The following is a 21,578-nucleotide window of genomic DNA, read 5'->3' as shown; positions in this document are numbered from 1 at the left end:
AACTCATCTTTGGTATTATTAAATTTTGACATCTCAATTGGTTGTTTAACCCAAGTCACATGGGTCTAGTTGTCATATATCATGTTTTTTTTTTAAGAGAACCTAAAAATTATGGAAAGAAAACTTCATCTAGAACGAAGCAAAACACAAACTAGTTCGCACTTGGGCCAATTTCAGAAGAGATTCAAAAGGCTTAAACTAAAAAAATCAGAATTAAGAGTCAAAATCCAAAAGCCAACACTCTTACATATGTTGTCCCGGAGTTCCTCGGGCGAGAAGGCGGAATCGCCAAAGATGCATCTGTTTTTTTGGTTCCAAACACCTAACATGTTGCCAAAAAGACCGTTCTAGTCACATGTTGCCATTCAATGGAGGGATTACGGCGTTGTCGGAAGAAAGGAGCCAACCAAAGAATCACACTTTGAGAGGCTCTTTCACTTTCCATATTGTCTCATAGAAAGGAGTTTCAAGATCCGTCGAGAGCGGAGACATTCGTAAATGGATTTAATTTAATGGAGAATCCTTGAAATCGGAAAAGCCACAGTCTTCTATCTTGAAGGCCGGTCCAAATGGAAACAGATCCATGAATTATAATTTAAAAAAATAAAAACAATACACAAATTTGAGAGAGAGAGAGAGAGAGAGAGAGAAGATACTTATTTACGTTAGTGACTGGACTTGTTATATTACAGAGGCTGATCAATACTCTGCAGCTTGGGGATCGCTCGGTTGAGAACACGAATCGGCATGGTTTCCTTTGTCCCCATATCTCTTTCTCACAAAATCAGCGAGCGACAAAGACTTCACGGTGCTCGCGTGTAATAGGGAGGGAAGACCTCAGATCAGTCACCTCTCTTTCATTGAAGATTCCCTCCTATTTTGTCAGGCCCACGACACCGACACTCGGGTGATCAAGAGATGCTTGGATCGTTACACCACTGATTCGGATCGTTGTATCAACCTCAAGAAATCATCACCACCACGTTCCTTGGCCTCCCACACATGATCAGCCGGAACAAGGAGACCTTTCGCTCCATCCGAGATAAGATCGGAAGTCGTCTAGCACAATGGAAGGGGAAACTTTTCTCTCACGCCGATCCGAGGTCCTTATATCAAAGTTGCCCTCCCAACCTATATCATGAGTATTTATCGGCTACTAGTTGGGCTTTGTGGGGGCATGGAATAGCTTATGGTGTGCATCTTTTAGAGGTCACGGGACACCTTTGCTTGCCAAAAGTCCAAGGGGGTCTCGGGTTCAAGAACTTTAAAAAGTTTGACCAAGCTCTTTTGGCAAAACAAGGGTGGCGGATAATCATCTCTCCTCACTCGTGAGATAATTGACCGGTGGTCCAATTGGAAGATTGGCAACACACAGCGTGTTAGAGTCTATTCCTCATTCAGAGTCTGTCACATTTGGTGAGGAAGATATATCATTTCGATTTCAATAAATAAAAAAGATACTGATCACTTTCTCTTGATAAATTGAATCAGCTATCTTTTTGTTTGCGTTTAAATTAATAGACAATTACTAGTCTTAGTTGTTTCTTATCTCCAGGTCATGTGGACGGTCCATACTACTTAAAAACATATCAATTTTTCAGTAGCTGTTTATCGGATTTCGGAAACCGTTTAGGACCATTTTAGGACAAGAAAAGTGGTACAAATTTCATTAAACTCAGTCATGGAGGACTAAGGGAAGAGAAAAACTACATATTGAATAGACATTCTATCTTTCAGGCAGAACTGTTGGGCATGGAGCTATAAAACCAAAATCGAATGAATCAAAAATCGTACTTGGTTCTTCCGCTCTTTAACACGAGACACAACATGTCAGACATCTTGGCAGAGGAATTGAAGAAATTCCAAGACTCAAGCATCAGCCGCTTCCTCAACCCTTTAAAATGCACGACCTGTCATCAATTAACAAACAATTAAAAAAAAAAAAAAATCCCCTCAATATCATTAAAATAAAACTTTCTCATGAATTTTGGAGATATTCTTTACTAGACTAGAAAGAATAAATAAATAAAACTACCTTGACATCTAAAGGCATGCCGTGAAATTGCCCTGCACCTTCTGGCGGCGTCCAATTGTGAGTGGCACAAGGTAAGAACAGCACCGAAGTGCCTCCTATATTTTCGAGAAAAGCTTTCGGTTTCGAAAATCTCGAAGTGTCAAAAGTTGTACGAGACCTCACAACCCAGGCAAGAGCCAACTGATCCCCGAGCATCCGAGAGGCTTTCATATACTTTGATTTATAAACTTCAAGCACTTCCTCTAAGAAACTCTTCGCCCTGAAATATACCAAATCAGATCATCATCATCACACAATAGAGCTCATCTTGAATATAAATAAACAAGCTCGGGTACCTCAAAATACCCTCTGTAGTTCCCTTTACAGCTATGAACCCCGAATTCAGAGGCTGAGCCTTGTTATTCCTGAAGGTGAGAGCCAAGTCAAATTTAGTGTATTCGCGGAAAATCTGTCTCAAATCATCGACCACTGCTATATCCGAGTCTGTGAAGATGTAATGAGTCACATGTTTTGGACTCCGAGAGAGCTCATGGAATTTAGCTTCCAAGAATGCCTGAAAATGAATTTTCCTAATTATTTTTTACAGTTCATCATCATCAGAGCAGCGAATGATCATAAAAACCAACGAATAACGCAACGCGACTCTTACAATGTAAGACCTGATTCTTTGCAGCATCAACTTGTCTCGCGAATAATCACCCGGGATCTGATAAACAGCGACCCCATTTCTGCTCATCGAAAGATCAGACGCTGGATCTGTAAGAACCACCACATTGCTTCGTGGCATCGTCACCTGAACGATGTCACTGAGCTCTCCAAAAACAATCTAAACTAAAAAAATTCATGGAAGTTTTGGACGGATAAAAGTAGTACCTGAATGAAGTTGACAAAGGTATTCAAAACAGCCATGGACCTCTCAACTTTGCCGTACGAGGCGTTCCCAACGACGACCGAACTCGTCGCGCCGACGGACGAGGCATTGTAGACAGTGAAGACGGTGACGAACGCCACGCCGTCACCGGCGTCCATGGCGGTCGAGAAATGGGTCTGGTTGAGAGCTTTGGTGCCTGGTCTAGTGAAAAGAGAAGATTAAACAGATAAGAGAGCGAGAGAGAGAGAAAGAAGAGAAAATTGTGTTGAGAAACAAACACCATGGCAGTGTAGTCGATTGGGGAAGCCTTGACCGGAGGCGGGACCGAGGACGAGGTGATCGAATTTACGATTCCTTTTGGTTTCCGATTCTTGAAACGCGTTGCTTCGATGCAATTCCCTCACTGTTTTTTTGGCAATGTTAGTCGGATTTCAGAGCACAGGACGATAAAAGAAACACAGGGAAGGTGATGAGAGAGGAATAAGTCACCATTGAAGAAGTAAGGAAGGAAGCAAATGAGTGGAAGGAGGCCCAGAAAGCGAACTCGTCCACTCGGGAGCTTCATTTCCCGATGAATCGATCACAGGACTTTTTTTTTTTTTTTTTTTGGACTCGCTTTTCCTTTCCTTCCTGAATCAACTTGGACGTTTGGGATTTGGGGCCAATCCCCAAAACGACGAGTCGTATACTCGCCATTAGATACTCTGTCGTTTCTGAGTTACCATTGAATATTGACAAGGGTCAATTGGGTGATAGTTTGAGCTTTGTAAAAAGCTGTTATTGGTTAAATAAAATCTAGATCCTCTCAGTTTTAGTGTAATGATACATGTGGTATGTTTATCTCATTTCAAACATGCTTATTGAAGTCTAGTAAAATGATCTAGATGATCGGAGGGATGAGATTTAAGCATCTGCACAATTCAGTATATTTTCAAACAATCGACTGTCCTATCATATAGACAGATTTATTAGATTGTAAACTATTTGTAAAATCGTGTTCTGAGAAACACTACGAGGGAATTGAAAAGAGGTTTGGGTTTGAATGTTCTTGGGAAAACTTGGGTTGACTTGTACTGTTCTTCATTGTTTAGTGAAAAGATCAATCTCTGATCTAAGGCACGACGTAGGGGTTAGTGCTGAACTAGGATAGAACTCTTTGTGTTGATTTTACATATGTTCATCGTTGTTGAGTTCGAGTAGACTTGCATTTCAAGAAATCCATTCATGAAGGTTCGAAACCGGTATTGAGTTTGTGTTCGATTATACTTGCATTTCAAGAAATCCAAAAATGCTCAAAGCAGGGGATTTTTACAATGATGCAAGTATCTTTCCTGTTTGAGTTATAATATATATTTTCTCATAACAATACACCGGTCCACATTAGAACTGATTTTCTGAAACAATTTTTTTTAACAAAGCTGAAGAAACTAATCAATTTATTATTATTATTATTATTATTATCAAATAACAGTTTAAATGCATTTTATGGAAACAACTTCAATTCATGGATGAATGATCTGCAACTAATATAAACGAGATTACACTCCAAATTGAGTGACTCAAGAGACCATCCCATTGAATTGACCCTTAAAAAAACGAGAGATCATAGAGAAAGAGCTTGTCTACTCGGCCACGATTCTATCTTCTCAAAATATTTGACGGGAACGACGCCATCAAAACCTTCTGTCAATATCACCTTGTTGTCTGAAAGATAGAGCTTCATTCCCTCTGCCGAAAATAAAATAATAAGGTAACAATCGACGAACTTTGAAGAAGAAAAAAAAAAAAACTTGGAAACTAATACCTTCCAAAGCTTTCTTTACGTCGAGATAAATGAGAACATTCACATCTCTTCTCATACCTGTAACCGAAAAACAGAATAAATTTCCACAGACCGTAATTTGAGTTGTTAGTAAATAAAGTGACCACAATGATAATAATTTTACCGCTGATCACTTCTCCGTCCATTGGCAAGCCAGAAGAGAAGTGGACGTGTAATCTCTTCATGCGTTTGAGACCCGACTCCAAAATGGAGTCCAAGTTCCTTCTATAGGTACCGTGTACACACACTGCAAAGGAAACACACATATAGTTCAAGTTTAAACAAGCCTAGACAGAGAAAAGAATTCAGGAGAGAAGGCTCTACGAGAATCAATGTTCATAAGACAATGATACTTTCTCTTTCCGATAAAAAAAGAGACCAATAGTACTTTGTCAATTCTCAAGAGAGCCAAGGGTCTCTGGAATATCTGAGGTCCTACTTTGTTTCCATTGTTCTTCCCTAAAATCCAAACAAACAATACTCTAATTCATAACAGAGAACTTCAGCTAGCAAATAACCTGGAAATTCATCGGCTGAAAGTATTTGCTTCAACAGGCTCTCGGATTCAACTGCCTGAAAAAAAAAAAAAAAAAAAAAAAAAAAAAAAAAAAAAAAAACACACACACACACAATTTAGCAACGCAGAGATATTGATACTTTCTAAAGAAATTCGAAGAACAGGCAGAGAAGCAGTACTGTAACGGTGTGCCCTTGATTTGCGCGTATGAAGAGCTCTCCGTTCTCTTCCGTGAGGCTAAACCTTTGCTTGTTATCCCTACGCACAGCCTAATAGCATGGTAAGTAACGACTCTATGTTTACATAAAACCCTAAAAACTAAAAGGATTTGAATGGAGAGAGAGAGAGAGAGAGAGAGAGAGAGAGAGAGAGAGAGAGACCTCTCTGATCTCATCAACGGTATGAGATCTCAACGGGACATTGGCGAAAGTCTTGTTACCGAGCTTCAAGAGATCGTTGACCTTCACGAAACCGTCACTCCTCATCTCCAATTTCAACTCCGACGCCATGTGGCGCAGAATTCGAGTCCTGAAAAGCATCAACATTGGTGCTTTAGCAAACAAACAAACAAACAAAAAGACCGCCAAAAACATTATCGAATCAACCGAATTGCACTTACAACAATCTACCGAGAGCGTCGATCCTGTCTTTACCGGAGCCGGAGCCGCCGCCGCTGCGACCTCGACCGCGAGACCTTTCTCTTTCATTTCTCGTGTCCATGTCACTGGATGAAGGTTTTGCGAAGGTAGAAAAATTATGAATGTGAGAAGTAGAAATAAAGTCGTTGGGGCGAGCGAAGGAAGACCACGCCGGACGTGTCATACAACAAGGGAAGTAGGAACAGAAGCGTAGAGTTCTCGATGCCCACATTGAATACACTCTTAATGATGAAGTAGACGAAAATTTATCTCATCAGTCGAAATCTCTCAGGCAGAACCACATTGTTGCTTTTGGTTTGACATCGTTTGGCATCAGAGCTAGGTTGGTGATCCTAAATATGATTCATGATCCAACTAAGTTCACCCATAATTTTGACTTATATCGCAGAAGGTCCCCAAGCATATATATAAATTCACTAATTAGTCCGAAGTTGATAGGACCTGCCGTTGATTTGCTGTTAGTTCAGTAGTGGCACAGCCTTCGATAGCGCTTCGTGAAAAATTAATTGAGTGTTACTGTTCTATATGATTCCCCAAAAGGATTCACAGCTACAATGTTTAATAACATTTATTTTCTTATTATTATCCAAACTCCTAAAGAAAAATATGTAACCCAGACGAAGAAAATATATTCTACAAGCCCTAGAATTTCTTTGGAAAATTCGGAACCACATCTGTGTAATTGAGGGGAAATCAACCATTTTACTATATCCAACAAAAATCAAGCTTTATCAACGAAAATCAATGCCAAACGGGCTTGAATTTGATACCAATCAAGATAAACCCCAAGTATTTCACACTGGGTTTTGAATAGAGGAAGGGAAGAGGGTCAGAGAATTTTACCTGGGGATGAAGATGAATCTCCAGCGTCGAATCTTAGATTTCCGGTCGAAATTCCTTGCTCTCGCCGAGTCTCTCTCCCTCCCTTTTCTCTCCAACTTTTCCTAATCAAATTATCCTACGTTGATTTTGGGAATATTCTTCATAGTCACTACTAGCCTTACTAGTCTGGTTCATTTTCATAATAGAAAAACTACAACCATATTTTTTTTACCTTTCGATTATAAAACTAAGTTTGTCAAATAAACACACTTATTTATTGACAAGTGTTGTCAATAAATGATCATAACTTTAGAATTACAAAATAGATTTTAGTAAAAAAAAAAAAAAAAAAAAACGTTTTAGTGGTCATAGTTTGGAATTATCCCCTTCCCTACTTACTGTTTTTTTATAGGAGAATTTACACAAATATTGACTTTGATAATTTATGAATGAAGACCCATTTTCTTAGTAGAAGCTTATCAATGCAGTATATAAAATATATCACAGTTGGGAGGAAGAAAAACACTAGATTCAAATATGTGACGAGATCTCTGGCGGAGTGTTGGGCAGCATCATCATCGAGGCTACGTTAAGCAGCATTTTTCGTTTCTCGACATTTCGACGATGGAGCCGCAACTATTTCCCGGTTTGCAACTTTTATGACGTGCTTCGGTCACTCGGGGTCTTCTTTAAGATCATGAGCCAGGAATAGATTTGATGTGTATGAGTTGGGAATAATGAATTTTTTTGGGATATTAATATAACATTTTCTATGCCATTTGGTTATTTAGTTGTTAGGTGTTGTTTTTCTTTTTCCACATTTCACTTATGGGTATTTTATTCTAAAGATAGAATAGTCATCTTTCAGGTTTTTGCTAGTGGGAGTTTTGGCCGTATAGTTCATCGAACGTCCTTTCTTGAGGTGGGTGCTTCTCTTGTGTTCGGTTTCACCGTTTAGCTTTTGATAGTTTTTTGAACAAGTCTGGAACTTATTGTGAATTTATAGTGTACTCTATCACTTGAAAGTTTATTATACCCACTATGTATTTTACTTGTTAGAGTTTTGGTGTCTATACTTTGTATATATCATCCATTTTTAATATATAAAAGGATAACTTTCATTTTTGCACCATGAACTATAGCATTTGTAACAATCTATATTCTTGTCACGACCCGCAGGACACCCGTTGTCCTCGGATCGAGACCTTTCCCGTAATATTTTAATAATCCATTATATTTTCAACTGAAAGTAGAAAGAAAACATTTCAAACATACTTTACATACACGTTTTATCAAACAAACAGCGGAAATAAAATTAATTTACATATAAGGAATAGTAAGGGTTCCTAGAGCTAGTCCGCTAAAAACCGGTAAAATTTTTCACTTCTAAAAGAGTTAACAAAAATACGGACTACCTTAGCTTGCTATTCGTAAGCACGGGCCCATAATCGTGTCAACCGAGTTTCAAAACGTAAAAAGAGTTTCGGGCCGATTATCTAAACGTTATTATATTATAAAAGTTCTTTCAAAAGTTATATAAAAACTTTCATGAGCATACAAGCTCGGTTTTCAAAAACTGATACCCATTCCCAAAAGACATTTCCTATGCCACAGGTCGTCATGAGATCTACCTCGGCTAGCACTCCAGCTTCGCCTGAGTTTTTCCTTTATCTACAGGGAGAGGGATTTATGGGGTGAGTCACACCGACTCGGTAAGCAGGATATTTAACTTAACACTACAAGAGATGCATGGATGCAAATGATGAATGCAGATGACAGCAGCTAACAGATCCAGAAAGATAGAGAAGTCTAAGCCATTCAAGTAGCATAGCAAAAGATTATTCAATAACATGAACATATACAAATTTAAAACTCAGTTCTAAAACAATCATTCATACAATCATATAGGAGTCCGGCTAATAACCGTCTTCCTAGAAACTCATCCATCTCACTCATACCGACGCCTTACATCAGTGGACTGGCCAATCAACACTTCAGTCCGTAGCCGTTCATAAGAGATGAGTAAACCATTCCGGGAACTCGAGCCTAGTCCTCGGAAGGCCGAAGTTTTTAACGTCTGGAATCCACTAGCATATGTAGGAGGGCCTTAACGCGCGTTTGGTAGAGGGGATCAAACCTTCACCAATCCCTGGTTGATCCAGGGTTCATATTCCCCTCAGGACAGGTAAGCCACCCATCGACTTACCTGAAGCCACCCGTCGACTTTCCATTAAAGGGCCTCTGGGGATGTCACCCGCTACATTGCCGACAAAGGTTCAATATGTTTTACAGGAGCTGACTACAGCATACCTGCCTATCCTATTACAGGAGGAGATCTTATCGGGATAAAGCCCGTCATTAACATTATTAGTTTCACTGTATGGCTCTTTACGTATTTTAGAAAGAATTGTCAACAGCTGTGAAACTGGACTTCTTCCTAGAACAGTTCCTCTCGGGATTGAATCCGGAGGATACCGTCTTTCCTCCTCCTGTTGTCCTCCTCATCAGGACAATGGGTAAAACCTAATACAGAAGCTTAACATAGTTTTAAAGGCTTCAAGGTTCTTAACCCGCTAATCGTTTAACCCTACCATTTTATTATCTTATTAGTTAGTGGCTGAAGCCTTATTCGGTCATCTTGTCTAGCTGAGGGTTTCTCTTGGTTTTAGGATTAAACGAATAAACATAAACAATTATTCTACTAGGCACCATTCCCCTTTGGCGCCTCCATCCTAAATCTCACTTACTCGGAATAGTTCGTTTGAAAACTCGATGAATTCCGGAGTCTCTTTGCTTTACACGCTTCCCAAGACCTTAGCACGTCCTGAAGTGTCGAGAGAACTAGAATCCGAAGTTGGAACTTCGTTAGTTACGTGATTTAGAAATTACTTAAAAAGATAAGGTTCGTTGTAGGGATTAGATTCGAGTCAACCACTAATTCCAGCACAGACTCGAACCATGAAATCCAATTTCTCGGTCTCTCATCAAGACCCGAGAGACTCCCGAGACTTTGATAAAAAGACAAACCACAAATCTCAATCAACCCAACCATACCAAACCGAAACGAGCTAACCGAAACTCCAACATAAACCTCAAAACACTCTAGCCAACTCCAAACCAAACAAACACTTAACCAACCCCGGCTGAACACACAAGAAACGAACGCTCGACAAACATAAACAAGTCAAAAGAATTTCCCGACAGCCCGACCCACTAGCGCTTAAGCCATCATAACTCGAGCTACAAAACTTGAAATTGATTGATTCTAGCGGCGAATGAAAGTAGACTCACGTAGCTTTCTAACGAGATATGACAAGCATATATACGACAAGAATAGCTATCTCAAAAACAGCCCGTAATTCCGTTTACAATTCTGGAAATCCCGTTTTACTGCTGCGAAACACAATCTTTGAAAATTCATAACTCATTCAATACTAAATGGATTTACATGTTCTTGGACGTTTTAGAAAGCCCATAGAGTCTACTATCCAGGAAAAATACTAACAAAAATTATCTCAGACCATATCGGACTGTCCACGTCCGTTTTACCAAGCTGTCCAAAACAGTTTACCAAATCAAAATGAAATTTCGATAAATCATCACAACTCATCATTAATCCAAGCTACAACCACCAAGAATTCGAGTTCAATCACATAGAAACACATCAAAACCAGGGCCGGCCACAATGATAAGCGATGTAAGCATATGCTTAAGGCCCAATAAAATTAGGAAAAAAATAAGGCCCAACTTTCTGTATTTAATTGCATAATCTAATAAGTCCCACAATATATTCATAAGGCCCATATGGTTCAAAACACTAAGGGCATAATATGATAGGAACCTTATGGACAACTTGTATTGAATTCTATAAGGCCCACCACGAAATTGTCATTTAAAATAAAGAAAAAAAAGGCCCACCCATAGCCCTTTGATCTTCTGAGTGCCGTTGCACATCCAATTGAAACACTTGATTATATTAAAAATGTGGATTGTTTTCTAAATGCATGCACTGCTTATAGGATATTACTAACTATTCCTGTAACCGTGGCTTCCGCTGAAAGGATTTTTTCAAAGTTGAAATTAATAAAATCTTATTTGAGATCAACTATGTTGCAAGAACGGTTGAACGGGTTAGCCACGTTGTCAATTGAAAAAAATATGTTATCCGAGCTTGAATTCAAAGATCTAATTAATATGTTTGCATCACAAAAGGTTAGAAAAGTTCAATTTTTATAAATATTTATTTGCTAAATCTTTTGTTTGTATGTTTATCTATTTGTTAGGTATTTGGATCGAAAAATGGACAAGTTGAAGACGCGTGCTCACAAAGATCTTAATAGACATTTTCTCTTTTTGTCTTTTAAGTTAAGAAGATAATATTAAAAATTGTTGTTAAAAAATTGATATTATTACTTTTGAATTTTATATTTATTTATTTTTATAAAGCCTCGTTTTAATGTTTCGCTTAAGGCCTCGACAATCATTGGGCCGGCCCACGTTTTTTGCCCAAAACATCAATTTTTCTGACATTTAAGTCCTTCAACTTCTATTACAATTAGGTCCTTTTTCACATAATATTCAATTAAATCCATAATTGAATAGAAAATAATTATGTGATTAAATCTGGTTTTTACTTGTTTAAACATGATTAATTTAAATACAATTAAGGTTTTTCTCGGAATTTATTCACGTCCTTGAGAATAATAAATTTCAAATTACTCTCCCAAAGTATTTCGTCGAAAAATATTCTCTTGATTGGGAGGTACTCGATAAATCTTTCATTTATTCCGAGATTTCCATCACCTTAACGTCAATTAAATTAATTCAACATATTCACCGGAACACAACTTCGTTTAATATTCTAATGGTAACAAAGGAAGATCTTTTATTTTATCCGAAATTCACGAAGAGAGTGATACAAAAGTCGGGTCTCAAAATTCTACTCTTTTTTTTTCTTACAACCGTTTCCTTCGAACTTTACAAATGTTTTAATTATGTTTCTTCTGTCTATTTTTTTAACAGAGAGTTAGACACGTGTTAGCATATAAATGAGTTTGAAATAGAATTTACTAATATACCTTTAACATATGTTATTAATACTTTTTTTAAATGCTATTATTATTAATATATATATATATATATATATATATATAGGGATTATTCCTAAACTATCACCTCCTTAATACTTTTGGACCAAAATCCAATATGTCAAAATTAATCAAAAGTATGACTTCCTTATATTTCTTGGTACAACACTACCCTCAATGAAATATCATTTTTCTTTCATATTTCGTCTATCTAGTTTATTTACATGATTGTCAATAATCTACTTGATTTATTGACATTGTCTACATTAAGATTTTTTTTTTAATCTGAAAAATATGAATAAAAAATATATATTCAAGCAAACCAAACGAAAATCAACAACTACACATCCGAAATCAATCTCGTTTCGAGCCTCTCTCCATTTACCAGCGATGATTTAGGTTTATTTGTCATGACATTAACTTTAAGGTTTAAGTTTTGGTGTTTTTTTGTCATTTTGGGTGAAGATTAAGAAGAATAAGAAATCATGACGGAGAAGAAAATGAATTTACGTGGAGAGAGAGAGAGAGAGAGAGAGAGAGAGAGAGAGAGAGAGAGAGTGCGATTTATGTCCATATCAATGTGTTTCAGATGTACCTAATAACTTTCGAAATCTGGAAAAGAAAAAAAATGGTTTTAAAAATCTGGAAATTCGTTTGAAGATTTATTGATATTTTGTCATTTTATTGACATCAATGTCATTAAATCTTCAAACGATTCTGGAAAATTCTTTGAAGATTTATTGACATATTCTGGATGATAATAAATCTTCAAAGAATTTGGTCTGTTGGAGATTTATTGACATGCATAAATTTTATTGACAACGATATCAATAAATCTTCAAACAATTTTCCAGAATCATTTGAAGATTTATTGACATTCTTGCCAATAAAAAGACAAAATGTCAATAAATCTTCAAACCAATTTTCAAAATTTTCAAACCAATTTTTTTTTTCTTTCAAATTTTCAAAATTTCCAGTTTTTTTTCTCTTTTTTTTTTTTAAGTTCACATACCAAACGAAAAATGATAACTTTACTTTTGTGACCATTAAGTAAATAAAAAAATAGAAATTTTATTAAGGGTATTTTTGTACCAACACATATATGAAAGTCATATTTTTATTAATTTTGACTTATTGGATTTTGGTCCTAAAGTATTGAGAATGTCATAGATTAGGAATAATCCCATATATATATATATATATATATATATATATATATATATATTGATTAATAAAAATTTAAAACATCTTCTCTCTCTTTTGAACATACAAAGAAAAAAATTGCTTTAAAAAAAATAAAACTCCCTAACACTTCGAATTAATGACTCCATTTTTTTTAATTATCTTAAAAAAAAAAAAATTAAAAAGTTCTTCTGTTTGTGTTTTATAAAAACAAAGAGAGTAAATTAGGTTAAATATTTATTTTTAATATTAAAAAAATGAAAATATGATTTACATATTTATTTTTAATATTAATAATGATAAAAAAAATGAAAATACGATTTTACTTTTAAATTGTATTAAATATTTGACGGATGACTTGTTTTGAAACAAACAAAAAAGTTCAAGGAAAGCGGTTGCAAGGAAAAAATGTAAGATAGAATTTGTTACATGTACTATAATTCCGGGGCAAATATGTAATTTTCCTATATAAAAACCTTTCTTAATATAGGAAAAAAAAATACCGTTAAGATCAATCGTTCATAACATAAGTCTTTCATCTTCAAAGCCTGAAAATTATTAACTAAGAACTGCGTTTAACTGCCTAAATGATACAACTAATGTTGATTAAAAATATTCAATAAAACAAAAAAACATATAGTAACAAAATATAATTATCAATGTGAGTCGTTGCGCTGGTCACAGAGATGACATTCGGTCAAAATATAAATTGAAGTTGAGGACAAAAACTGATACTTGTAAGTTCTAAGTTCCTTTCGTTATCCGACATTTTGTTCTTTTAGTTGTTTATTCCGATGTTACCATGTTATGGGCGATTCTCTGACTTCTTTTTAAAGTCAAAACAATGAACGAATAGCTAAGCAATAAAAAAAGGAACCGGATATTAAAACCGAATGCTAAGAATTTCATGAATAAGTTATTTGGCTCGCAAAAGGCGAGTGACACTAAAATGAAGTATCAACTGAAATAGTAAAACATCACAAGGAACAGAGTCTCTTGATATCCAAAAAAAAAGTTACAAAAAAGGGAAACCCCTAAACTGTGAAACGATCCCTTACTTAGGCCACAAGAGTGCTGGCTGTGGTAGATTCACTGCAAAAGAAGAAGAAGAAGAAGAAAAAAAAATAGAAACCAGACAAAGTCAGCCATTATCATCAGTCAAGCATATAAACCATTAGATTGATCAAAACCCTACACATTAAATCCCACAACTAAACTCCACTTTCCAAACACTAATTTAAATGAGCCATTAAGCATCTAAATTTTGACAGAAAAGCAGTGTCTTACTATTTCCAGACTGGTGGAAGCTTCTTGGTCTTCTTGTAGTAACGAGCGAGGCGGTGGATTCTGCTCTCGACAAGAATCAATCTGAACTTGGAATCTTTGTCCTTCCTGTTCCTCTCCAAGTGCTTTCTGATCGATACAGCCTTCTTGATGAGGTGGTACAAGTCCTCGGGGATCTCCGGACCCAGCCCTATTGGAAGAAAAAAAAGAATTCAATATGGCATTAGTCACACTGACACATAATTTTTTCTATGCAAGATTTAGAAGGAATAATCGGGGGTATAAAACTCACCGTGAGCCTTAAGGACACGAAGCACTTTGCTTCCGGTGATGGTGCTCACTTGAGCGATACCGTGGGAATCACGGAGAATCACACCAATTTGGGACGGTGTCAAACCCTTCTTCGCAAACTTGCAGATGTTTTCCTCAACCTTAAATACCGAAAAACCAAGAGAGACCTTTTAAGTACTAATAGTAACTGTAACTAACAAAGGTTTTCAATTTTATTTTGAGGGGTTGGGGAACCAAAAGCGAAAAGAAAAGTACAGTTTGAATTCTGATATTTCAATCCTCATTTAGATTAGCTAAAGAAGAAAAAAAACCTACTAAAATCATTACATGACAATGACACAGTAAGATGAACGACAAAGTTTATAAGCGTAAATATCAGTATGACTAGAGTTTCTATTTCCTAACTCATGCAATGAGATTGATATGCTGTAGAAAATAATGCAAGTTCAACTGAGAGAACATAATATGAATAGAACTCAACTAAATTAAGATCTTTAATTATCAAATATGGTCTTTGGCGATGGAATACAAAAATGATTGATGGCTACAAATTGACTTGTAAAAAATGCGCAGTGTTTAAATAGCTGACAACAATGGTTCAGAAATGATTGAACCCAACTCTTTAACTAAGGGAACATGATCTTGTGCATATAAAGCTGTTCAAACACTAAAACAGTTGACAATAAAAAAAAAAAGTAAAACTCATGTTATACTTTAGAGCAAAACAAATTCAACCTAAATCAGAAAAAAAGTAATATCTAGTTCAACCAAGCATTGAGGCGGTAAAACAACCGATAGAAAAATGCTTAAAGTCTGAATTTGGCCTTACTTAAGTAAGGTTTTATTCACTGCATACAGAATTTAACGCTCTTATTTTTTTCCAGAGCAATCAAGGAATGGCTAAATCACATAATCTAAAAATCAGAACTTAGAGTAGACAGATCATCTGCCATCTTCTATGATTCGAGAGAACGAGCTAAGCGAAACATTCCTAGTGCTTTCAAACTGTTTCGCATACAATATCCTCTAACCACATTGTAAGATACAGAGTTGGGGTTAAATTCTCACATCCTGGGGAGAGGTCTTCAACCAGCTCGGAGCAGTCCTCTTGTACGGCAAGGCCGAAGATGAAATACCCTTACTGTAAAATTAAAAACAGAAAAACAAGCTCAAATACTGTGATTCTCTGAAACAATAAAAATCAAAGCTTTGGTGCCGATTGGAAAAAATTAGGGTTTAGGTTGTAACAAACCCTCTGCTGTGCATTCTCCCCATGGCGACGGATTTCTGGAGCTCTGGTCTCTGCCTCCGATGGTGAGTCTGGCTTTGCCTTCTCTATTCTTGAGCACAGAAACCCTAATCGAGAAGAGAAGAAGAAGAAGAAGAAGACAAAGGCACTTCCAAATTAAAGTTGAGCCTTTGGGCTTTGTTTATATTTTGGCCCATTATAGAATGCTCTGGTTTTGCTATTGAGTGCCTTGACGACCCAACTTTAGCCCAATAGTCTAACTTCTAATTCCCAGCAACTCGTCAGCCAAATTTTTGCCCATTAGAGAATGTCGAAAATTTCACTAGTTTATAGATTCCCCAAGTATTTCAACTGTATTTATGTTATAAATTCTATTTTTACAGTTTTTTTTGTTGTTTACCGTTTTTTTTTACTGGTTATAATGTCATTTACTTGTTATTGTTTTATTTAGAAAAAGATCAAATCAACTATAAATAACCATCAAACATCAAAAACATAAATGAAATACTCAAACAATTTCACATCAATGGCTATCTTAGATTAATTCCAATGGTTCTATTTTAACCGAATCTTTACTAATACAAAACCACTCACTCCAAATATGTATCACGAGCTTTAACTTCTCTTCTTCTTTTTCTTTTTCTTTTTCTTCATTTTTTTTTCCAATAGATAACTTGATGTCGAGCACTATCTAACCACGCACAAAAAGTTTACTTTTTATGGTTGTCTTTCTCTCATTCATTCATCGTCTTTTATGTGATGATGATGACGATGACGACCACACTAAATTCACCACACAAAGGCTACATGTTTTTTTTAAGGCAAAATGAAAGCATATGACCTTTTTCTATGGGCTAAAATATTTAAGATTCATATTTGGTAAAATTAACCAGTTTCTCATTATCACTTTATTTTTGAAATAGTCACACGAGTTAACTAGATATGAGTTAGTAATCTTCACTAAAAAAAAAATTTTGATCGAATAATCTTTACTCAATTTAAAAACAAAAGTTACACCACCAGTTAAGAGCACCGGAGACCAATCAGACAAAACAAAACGTGAAAGCTTTTAGAACCAATAATAACCAGAGAGGTACAATACAGCGATCTTCTGAATCCTTCTAATTCACGTGCATTGTTTATATTTTGTACATTCATGAGATTTGGGATGAGAGAGAGGTCATGTATTTTGTTTGTTATTGGTGTTGTTAGTTCTGATATGAATTATGAATGCTAAAGTGAGTTTTTTTTCTTCTTTTTAAAGCTTGGCATGTCTTGATGTGTTCCTTCATGCTTCTACAGTTAGATTGGTTTGGTGGGAAGACAATACATGTTTATCGTAAAAAAAAGGTTATATTAGAAGCATGATAGTCTATATAATATTTTATTAGAACTAATAGTAATTTTTTTGCATCATGATACTTCTTTTTCTAAAACGAAAAAAAGCCGATCGAGATTTAGAAAATTAGAGCATTAGTGCCTTAGTGGTATAGAATATAGATGTTTGTAACATCTAGTGAATATTTGAAATTTCGAACTCTATATATGCATAGTGAGAAAGCTGAAGTATTCATCATTATTCATGATGAGAGAGGAGACATTTGAACGAAAACACGAAACTTCTTTTTATGTTATTGCCAGTTCCTTTAAATATAAAAATAATAATGAAAATATAATCATCGTGAGCCGTGACTATGTAGCTACGTACAAGTTCAAATTTCGAATGTGGTGATGCAATAAAAGTAACAAAAAGATCAACTTATATATATATATATATATATATATATATATATATATAAGTTGATGATGATCACTAAAATCAAAATAAGTGATTTTTGTTTTTGTTTATTTTAATCTGCAAATGAGTGGTTTGCTGTTCAGTTCTTATGGCCAATCAATTGCCATGCAGTTGAACTCTTACATGTGATTTAGCAAATTTCTCATTATTGTATAAAATAAATTATAGTTATATAAAAAAAAAACATATATACCGGATGGGAAAGTTTACAACTCAGGTTCAAAAGTTCACCAAAACAAACAACATTCCAAAGTAAACTTTTTAAAATGAAATGCCATAACTCAAAGAACTTACAAAATATTAAGCAACTAAGCCCCAAAAATTCAGAGATTTGCTAAGGTGCCGTTTGATTTAGTATTTTAAATTTGTTTTTTGTTTTTAAATTTTGTTTTATGATTCTAATTTTAAATTTAAAAAACAGATTTAGAATTACGTTTCAGAATATTTTAAAATGTTGTTTGATTATGTTTTACATTCAATTGTTTTAGAGTTTAATTTAAAATATAAGAGAGATAAAATAGAAAACACTTTTTCATTGTTTTCTGTTTTCTAAACAAATTTCAAAGAAAAAGAAACATGATTCTAAATTTGTTTTCTAAATTAATAACCAAACATGTTTTCTAGAATTTAGAATTAGAAAACATAAAACAAATTTGGAAAACTAAACCAAACAGTGGCTAAATAATTAATTTTTTGTAAATTTTAAGTAAATAGTCATGTCACATTACTTAAGTATTTTTAACATAAAAAATTAGCCAAATAAGCCACTGGAAGTCTAAAAATGCTAGATAGTCAACTTTTTGTAATTTTTTTTTTGTAAATAGCCACCTCAACTTATTTACGGCCATCAAAAAGACAAAAATACCCAAAAATATTCTCGCCTATTTTGGGTTTTTTTTTGTCTTTTCGAGTGATGTAAATAAGTTGAGGTGACTATTTACAGAAAATTAACAAAAGGTTGGCTACTATACAAAACGCTATAAGTCAAATGGCTATATAGGTAAAAGATCATTTTAACATTTCATTTATGCCATTGAAGTCTAATGGTTAATATACAATTATAAACGACTATTTATAATTACTAATACTTTTTTTGCTTTATTTTAAAGTCTCGTGACTATTTAATTAAAATTTATCAAGTGTCGACTATATATGGCAAAATTCAAGTTTTTTTTTAGGGAAAAATTTGAAAACACCCAGTGAATGCATTATGGCTTATCAGCCAAATAAAAACTCATTACATCAGAAGGAACATAGTTCCAAAAAGTGATGTTCTCAGCAACAACAACCTTCCTAGCCAAGCTGTGAGCTATACGATAACAAGAGCGAGGAATAAAATTACAAAAAAAAAAAAAAAAAAAAAAAAACTCTGAAAAAGCCTCACCATCCTGGAGAATTTTCGCCACCAGCAATCCCGCCTCTGTGGCCTGAGGAGTCCTGTTGTTGATTAGGCCAACTGCAGTCTTGCAATCAGATTGGATCACTACACGCGCACAGTCTGACGCACGAGCCACTTGAATTCCCTGGACCATCACAAAGAGCTCAACGATCGACGGCGAGAAAGGACGCAGACACGGAGCTGCGAAAGACCCCACAGCCACTCTAGAGTTTCTAATCACTCCACATCTATCTTCTTCCCTCGTGATACTAGCATTAATGCTAACGGAGATAAGCCTAGTCGGAGGCAGAGTCCAACGTTCATGGGTAACGGAGATAAGCCTAGTCGGAGGTAGAGTCCAACGTTCATGGAAAACTCACGTAGAGCGACGAACACAACTTGATTTAGCCGCTTGACAGAAGTCGTCGAGGAACTGTAGCATCCAGTTAATAAGTCTTGTTGTAGCCCCAGAATTTCTTGAGAAGATAAGGTTATTTCGACGATTCCAACAGCTCCAGCTCAGTATCACGAAGCCATCAAAATCCTCCGTAGACAAGGCAGATTTAATCTTCGCAAGAACTATGAGAGCCAATGACTATATATCTAGAGAACCCAATAATTTATGGGTTATGAAAGCCAATGACTCGATTTGTGTTATGAAAATATGCGTATGTTCTAATAATTTATATATTGGAATATGTGTTGTGAGGCGTATTTATGTGAGGAGTATTTTTTTAACTAGATGTTCACGCATAACATACCCCAAAAAATATATAGTTTCTGAAAATAAAACTCAATTTAATTTATTATTGTGCCTCTTATTCTCGTTATAAGTCCAATTCACTCAATTTCAAAGAAGAATGATATTGTAAAAAAATATTCTAAATAAACTAGCTTCAATTTGTCTAAATTAAATCAAACAACATTTTGATTGCAAAATATGATATAGGTTTTTATTCAAATTGAACGATAATACCCTAGGGGAGGGGAGCTCTGAGCTCAATACAATCAAGGATAATGCGTATTTATTATTGGGGATGTCACGTTATCATTGAATTAGTATTCTCCATCCAACTCGCAAAACATATCTCTGCTCAATCCCAAATGAGGGAGCTAGTTGACGAAGAGATTAAAGCAGTCCGTTGAATGGGCTCCATGTCATTTATCAAGCTCATTATTCGAGTTGCTCGGATTATCGAAATTAGTCTTTCAAGATTGCAACAAGCTGTCCTCAAAAGAAGACTAATTGAAATGGTTGAATTAGCTCTTGATCTATGAAAAATATTTTATATCACACGATGTCCCTACACATATGTGATATGACTCCCATATTGAGTGTTTACTCGAGTAAAAAAGATTCGCAATCCACTTCTGCATAAACGACAATGCAACATTGTATTCACATGCATGTGTGCTTGTTTATCCACTCAAATTTTGCTAAAAACCATAAATATGTAAAAAAAAAAAAAAAAAAAGCAAAGCAAAAATTAGTTCACATGAAGTCATGAACAGAGAGTACATTACAGCCCGGCAACAAAAAATTAGATTGAACGGAAATTATAAGAGACAATATTTATCGAGGTTCATCACATAAAAATTGGTCTACTTGTGTTGATATCCGACAGAGAAGCTTGTCGCCAAGTATCGTTTAGTTACACCATCTTCTTCGCCAATACAATTCACTCATTACCAAACCAATGCTTAAATCTGGAATTACAAGAACCACACACCTTAAGTTCTTTAACACCGCCTAGAACACCCAAAACAAACAGGTTTCGATAAATCCGCCCACAACGAAACCTACATAAAAGTAAAAGAGCATGAAATTCTTCTTAAAACACTCTTATCCTTTGCATCCCATCCATATAAAAGTACAATCACACCCATTTTTCATAACTGAAGAGATATGTTATTTACCATCATTTATTTTGAAATCTCTCTCTCGCATGTGCAAATTCGAGCTTTTGGAACAAACACGATAACATTCGGCACGTTTTGAAAGCTACCTATCCAAATATTTAAATTTTCTAAACAAAAAATTTGTATGTTCAATTTTTTTTTGTTTAAGTAGTTAGTCTTTTTGGAAACGGAATTTTGAGCGAAATTAATGCACATAAAAGTGGTTGAAACATTTGATTTTGTAGAATTCCGACCGGATCGAAACATCAAACATGTCCGTCCGGATTTACTGGTAAGAATGTAACCAGGTATCAATACTATATATATTCTATAATTCGTTTAAAAGCGTACTAGTATTATATAATTACTTGATTGAAAGGGAAAAAAAAAAGCCACGTAAAAAAATAAAAGACATGCAAAGAATATAAGAAGCACGTGTGAGTTCACGGGATTAACATGGAAACTATACGTTAAAAAATAATGTCACAACCTCACTTCAACCTCACTTTTACTACGAACTGATTAAATTTACAAAAAAAATAATCACCTAATCAGTGTCAGTCACATGATTAATCTATAATGGTATTTGTCTCTCTCAGTCTCTACCACAAAATAATGCAAGTGGGACCCACAAACTCTCCTGTTTATATATCGATAATCTCGCTCACTACTACTACTACCACC

General features: G+C 35.3%; 3 protein-coding genes across 7 annotated transcripts; all 3 read right to left on the bottom strand.

Annotated features, from left to right (window-relative positions):
- Positions 1-1,486: 1,486 nt before the first annotated feature.
- On the bottom strand, positions 1,487-3,523 carry LOC149400488 (polyphosphatidylinositol phosphatase). The gene is made up of 7 exons (XM_089612615.1): positions 3,396-3,523; positions 3,187-3,309; positions 2,909-3,102; positions 2,685-2,828; positions 2,371-2,588; positions 2,036-2,294; positions 1,487-1,910 (listed from the first exon to the last, which is right to left on the bottom strand). The coding sequence occupies exons 1-7, from the start codon at positions 3,469-3,471 to the stop codon at positions 1,782-1,784; spliced, it is 1,143 nt and encodes a 380-aa protein (XP_089468741.1). The 5' UTR covers positions 3,472-3,523; the 3' UTR covers positions 1,487-1,781.
- An 829-nt stretch (positions 3,524-4,352) lies between these two features.
- On the bottom strand, positions 4,353-6,915 carry EMB1067 (RNA 2'-phosphotransferase, Tpt1 / KptA family). 5 transcript variants are annotated; one of them, XM_089610285.1, is made up of 8 exons: positions 6,748-6,915; positions 5,865-6,394; positions 5,626-5,773; positions 5,425-5,514; positions 5,247-5,301; positions 4,853-4,975; positions 4,711-4,767; positions 4,353-4,634 (listed from the first exon to the last, which is right to left on the bottom strand). In XM_089610285.1, exons 2-8 carry the CDS (start codon positions 6,113-6,115, stop codon positions 4,510-4,512), a joined length of 849 nt encoding a protein of 282 aa, XP_089466411.1. In that variant the 5' UTR covers positions 6,116-6,394; positions 6,748-6,915; the 3' UTR covers positions 4,353-4,509. The 5 variants fall into 5 exon arrangements, with proteins under 5 accessions (XP_089466411.1, XP_089466409.1, XP_089466412.1 ...); XM_089610283.1 differs by having other exon boundaries at positions 5,865-6,345; XM_089610286.1 differs by having other exon boundaries at positions 5,865-6,236.
- Positions 6,916-13,878: 6,963 nt separating this feature from the next.
- On the bottom strand, positions 13,879-15,985 carry LOC149400486 (small ribosomal subunit protein uS15-like). The gene is made up of 5 exons (XM_089613246.1): positions 15,823-15,985; positions 15,639-15,711; positions 14,572-14,710; positions 14,283-14,469; positions 13,879-14,087 (listed from the first exon to the last, which is right to left on the bottom strand). The coding sequence occupies exons 1-5, from the start codon at positions 15,843-15,845 to the stop codon at positions 14,054-14,056; spliced, it is 456 nt and encodes a 151-aa protein (XP_089469372.1). The 5' UTR covers positions 15,846-15,985; the 3' UTR covers positions 13,879-14,053.
- Positions 15,986-21,578: the final 5,593 nt, after the last annotated feature.

Source organism: Urtica dioica, chromosome 4 (genome assembly GCF_054948205.1).
Source record: "Urtica dioica subsp. dioica isolate 48M chromosome 4, U.dioica_male_clone48M_v1_H2, whole genome shotgun sequence".
Classification (NCBI taxonomy): domain Eukaryota; kingdom Viridiplantae; phylum Streptophyta; class Magnoliopsida; order Rosales; family Urticaceae; genus Urtica; species Urtica dioica.
The sequence above is the reverse complement of the archived record's forward strand: the minus strand, read 5'-3'. Positions and strand labels throughout refer to the sequence as shown.

Coding starts and splice junctions, on each gene's coding strand:
- LOC149400488 (XM_089612615.1), bottom strand. CDS start 3,471: ATGAAGCTCCCGAGTGGACGAGTTCGCTTTCTGGGCCTCCTTCCACTC. Junction 3,310..3,395: donor CCTTCCTTACTTCTTCAATG/GTGACTTATTCC, acceptor CCAAAAAAACAG/TGAGGGAATTGCATCGAAGC. Junction 2,295..2,370: donor ACTACAGAGGGTATTTTGAG/GTACCCGAGCTT, acceptor GGTATATTTCAG/GGCGAAGAGTTTCTTAGAGG.
- EMB1067 (XM_089610285.1), bottom strand. CDS start 6,115: ATGTGGGCATCGAGAACTCTACGCTTCTGTTCCTACTTCCCTTGTTGT. Junction 5,302..5,424: donor ATCAAGGGCACACCGTTACA/GTACTGCTTCTC, acceptor TTTTTTTTTCAG/GCAGTTGAATCCGAGAGCCT. Junction 4,768..4,852: donor GGACGGAGAAGTGATCAGCG/GTAAAATTATTA, acceptor TTTCGGTTACAG/GTATGAGAAGAGATGTGAAT.
- LOC149400486 (XM_089613246.1), bottom strand. CDS start 15,845: ATGGGGAGAATGCACAGCAGAGG. Junction 14,711..15,638: donor TGAAGACCTCTCCCCAGGAT/GTGAGAATTTAA, acceptor TCGGTATTTAAG/GTTGAGGAAAACATCTGCAA. Junction 14,470..14,571: donor TCGTGTCCTTAAGGCTCACG/GTGAGTTTTATA, acceptor TTCTTCCAATAG/GGCTGGGTCCGGAGATCCCC.